Source organism: Lycium barbarum, chromosome 9 (assembly GCF_019175385.1).
Source record: "Lycium barbarum isolate Lr01 chromosome 9, ASM1917538v2, whole genome shotgun sequence".
Classification (NCBI taxonomy): Eukaryota; Viridiplantae; Streptophyta; class Magnoliopsida; order Solanales; family Solanaceae; genus Lycium; species Lycium barbarum.
In genome coordinates this window covers 79,278,549-79,282,013 of record NC_083345.1, presented here as the reverse complement: position 1 = coordinate 79,282,013, position 3,465 = coordinate 79,278,549, and the positions used below count along the sequence as shown (strand labels likewise).

Below are 3,465 nucleotides of genomic sequence, written 5' to 3'. Positions count from 1 at the left end.
GAAACATGAAAGCCTTCCGATGCTCATATTAGATGGGAAATAATTTAGGTGCATGGCATACAACGTGTGATTAATATCTGTAAAATGATAAACCCTAACTTGTTTGTTCTTGTCTTAAAGATAAGGTGGTTGGTTTGTGGTTGAACTAGCTCCTCACGAATATAACACAAGGTCCAAAGGAAAGGGGATAATGGCCCATAAGGGTGGAAACGAGTCAGACAGTGACGAATCTCGAGGTCAGATGGTTCAACATGAATCAACGTCAATAGAGGAAGTAAGGATGTTGAGACAACAAATGGCTGACATGTACCAGGCTTGGATGAATGGGCAAGCTCCACCATTTTCAATCCCTGAATTTTCAGATGTGAATATGTCTATTTCCCCACAAACCCAGACAAGTGATCCACTTTTCCCACCTGGTTTGGTCCAAATGTTAACATATCCAACATTTCGGGAACTTCTACGGTGCGCCCTCTAAATGCATCCTTCGGAGATAACCCACTTTTCTTTCCCACTGTACGAACTACTACAGTCCCTCAATCAACGTTGGTACAGAAGTCCAACAATGAGTCTCAATCCAAAGTTCATTATGATCAATATTAGTCTCCTAAATTAACTTTTAATATCCCAGACTCATATAACCCTTTTCATCAGAATAGTTTCCCCGTCGAAGTTGAGAAAACAACTAAGGACGAGGAACAAGAAAAAATGGCTAGGCAAATGAAGAGTCTAGAGCAAAGTGTGAGGAACATGCAAGGGCTGGGAGGTCAGAAAAGCGTCTCATTCAAGGATTTGTGCATGTTCCCCAACGTTCATCTGCCTCTTGGATTCAAGACTCCGAAATTTGAGAAGTATGAGGTCATGGTGACCCCGTAGCCCACTTGAAGAAGTATTACAATCAACTAAGGGGGCCAGGGAGTAAGGAAGAATTGCTCATGGCATATTTTGGAGAAAGTCTAGTGGGGATTGCCTCAGAATGGCTGATCAACCAAGATACTTCAAATTGGCCTACATGGGATGACATGGCACGAGATTTTGTTCAACAATTTCAGTATAACATCGATATTGTGCCTGATCGCACTTCTCTCGCCAGTATGAAGAAAAAGCCTACTGAGAGTTTTAGTGAATATGCTATCAAATGGAGAGAACAAGCTGCCAGGGTCAAACCGCCGATGACAAAGTCAGAAATAATTGATGTTTTCCTCCAGGCACAAGAACCTGATTACTTCCACTACTTGCTTTCCGCAGTGGGAAAGACATTAGCTGAAGTAATTAAAGTTGGGGAAATGGTTGAAAACGACATCAAGTCCGGCAAAATTGTGAGTCAGGTAGAACTCAAGGCTACCACCCAAGCAATTCAAAATGGGTCCGGTGGTTTTGGAAATCGAAAAAAGAAAGAGGAAGGATCCATGATGGCATCAGGGTCCAGTGCTGCTCAAAAGGGGACAAACCACCAAGTCCAACAGGGACGATACAACTCACCTCAACATTTTTATCCGCAGCAGGATCCCCACTACTCAGTTGCTCCACCCCAATATACGGTTTTCAACACCCAGGCATGTGCCCGACTGCCTCAACGCCAACAATGGAGGGCGCCTGCTCCACAAGGCTTTCGTCCTCAACAACAAAATTTTCAAGCACCTTATAATCCACGTCCTAAGATTGATTATGTAAGAGAGCAAGGACAGAGGGAAATCTTCACCCAATTGGAGAATCATACACAAGCCTGCTGCGGAAATTGATACAATTGGGTTTGATTGAACCTATCATGCCGTATAATGTGAACCCAAATGCAAGAGGTTTTGACCCCACTATCAGGTGTGAGTATCATTCTAACACTCAGGGTCATAGCACAAAAAATTGTTTTACTTTGAAGAGAGCCATTGAGAAGCTAATTGATGACAAATCAATTGTGATACATGACGAAGAGGCTCCGAATGTCACCAACAACCCACTTCCTACTCACAACAATGCTCATGTTGTTGGGATGATCTGTGATGATAAGGAATACAAGCAAACATGCAAAACAGTAATGGAAATTGACACCTTAAAAGAAGGGTTGGGTATGGTGACAAAATCCGCACAAGAAGCACCATTGATTGTAAAGGTGGCAAGTTTTAATGAAAATCTCAGAGGCTCGGGAAAGTTGATATTGTATGTCCCTGGAGCCATAAAGAAAAAAGAGATATCAGTGACTGGACCAAAATTATATGTTCCTAGTGGATTTCCCAGGTTTGGTCAAAATCAGAATGGTTTAGGAAAGATGACAGAACCAATTGTGATAAAGCACACGACACAACTTCCAGTGACAAACATGAAAACTATCCCATAGAACTACAACAAAACCACTGTGACTTACAAGGGAAAAGAGATTATTGAAGAAATAGATGAAACTGATGGCTTAACGCGTTCTGGAAGGTGTTATGCTCCAGAAGAATTATGGAGAGACAAACAAGCCAGGGATAGCCAATTTCCAGTGAAAAAACCTATTACCGAAGAAGAGGCTGAAGAGTTCATGAAGAAGATGAAAGTTCAGGATTACTCTATTGTTGATCAGTTGAGAAAAACTCCTGCTCAGATTTCATTGCTATCTTTGCTCATACATTCTAAAGAGCACCGTCAAGCATTGATTAGAATTCTGAACGAGGCACATGTTTCGGACAAAACAATCGTAAGTCACTTGAAAAAGATGGCCAATAGAATATTTGAGGTGAATAGAATCACTTTCATCGATGATGAGTTGCATGTGGAAGGAGCCGGACATAACAAGGCTTTGCATTTAACTGTCAAATGTGAAGAACATTATGTGAAAAGAGTCATGATTGATGGAGGCTCGGGTGTGGACATCTGCCTTCTCTCTACTTTGCAAAGTTTGAAAATCAGAACAGATAGAATTCGTACTAACAATGTGTGTATTCAAGCTTTCGATGGCATAAAAAGAGACACCATTGGTGAGATTGATCTTACTTTGAAAATTGGACCTGTTAATTTTGGGATCACATTCCAAGTTATAGACATGGACACTTCCTACAACTTGCTTTTAGGAAGGCCATGGATCCATGCAGCCAGAGCGGTGCCGTCTACTTTAAACCAAGTGGTCAAGTTTGAATATGAGAAACAAGAAATTATTGTTCATGGTGAAGATGATCTTTCAATATATAGAGACCCTTCCATCCCATGCGTCGAGGCCAAGGAAAGTTATGAATCCCTCGTATTTTAGACCTTTAAGATAGTGGCAGCTGATCAGTTTATGGAAGGGAAGCCTGTCCCAGAGCCTCGTCTATCCTCTACTTCGGTCATGGTGGCTACACAAATGCTGCAAAATGGTTATGAGCCAGGAAAGGGCTTGGGGGTGTTGTTGCAAGGAGTTGTTGACCCTATCTCTCCGTTTGGTAATCAAGATACTTTTGGGTTGGGTTTTAGACCAAATACAGCTGATAGGAAATGGGAAAAAAAGCAAAAAAA

At 41.7% G+C, this 3,465-nt stretch overlaps 1 protein-coding gene across 1 annotated transcript; it reads left to right on the top strand.

Annotated features, from left to right (window-relative positions):
* Positions 1-1,768: 1,768 nt before the first annotated feature.
* Positions 1,769-3,220, top strand: LOC132611988 (uncharacterized). The gene is made up of 2 exons (XM_060326341.1): positions 1,769-2,278; positions 2,363-3,220. The coding sequence occupies exons 1-2, from the start codon at positions 1,769-1,771 to the stop codon at positions 3,218-3,220; spliced, it is 1,368 nt and encodes a 455-aa protein (XP_060182324.1).
* The last annotated feature ends 245 nt before the right edge of the window (positions 3,221-3,465 follow it).

Coding starts and splice junctions, on each gene's coding strand:
- LOC132611988 (XM_060326341.1), top strand. CDS start 1,769: ATGCCGTATAATGTGAACCCAAATGCAAGAGGTTTTGACCCCACTATC. Junction 2,279..2,362: donor GAAAGATGACAGAACCAATT/GTGATAAAGCAC, acceptor GTGACTTACAAG/GGAAAAGAGATTATTGAAGA.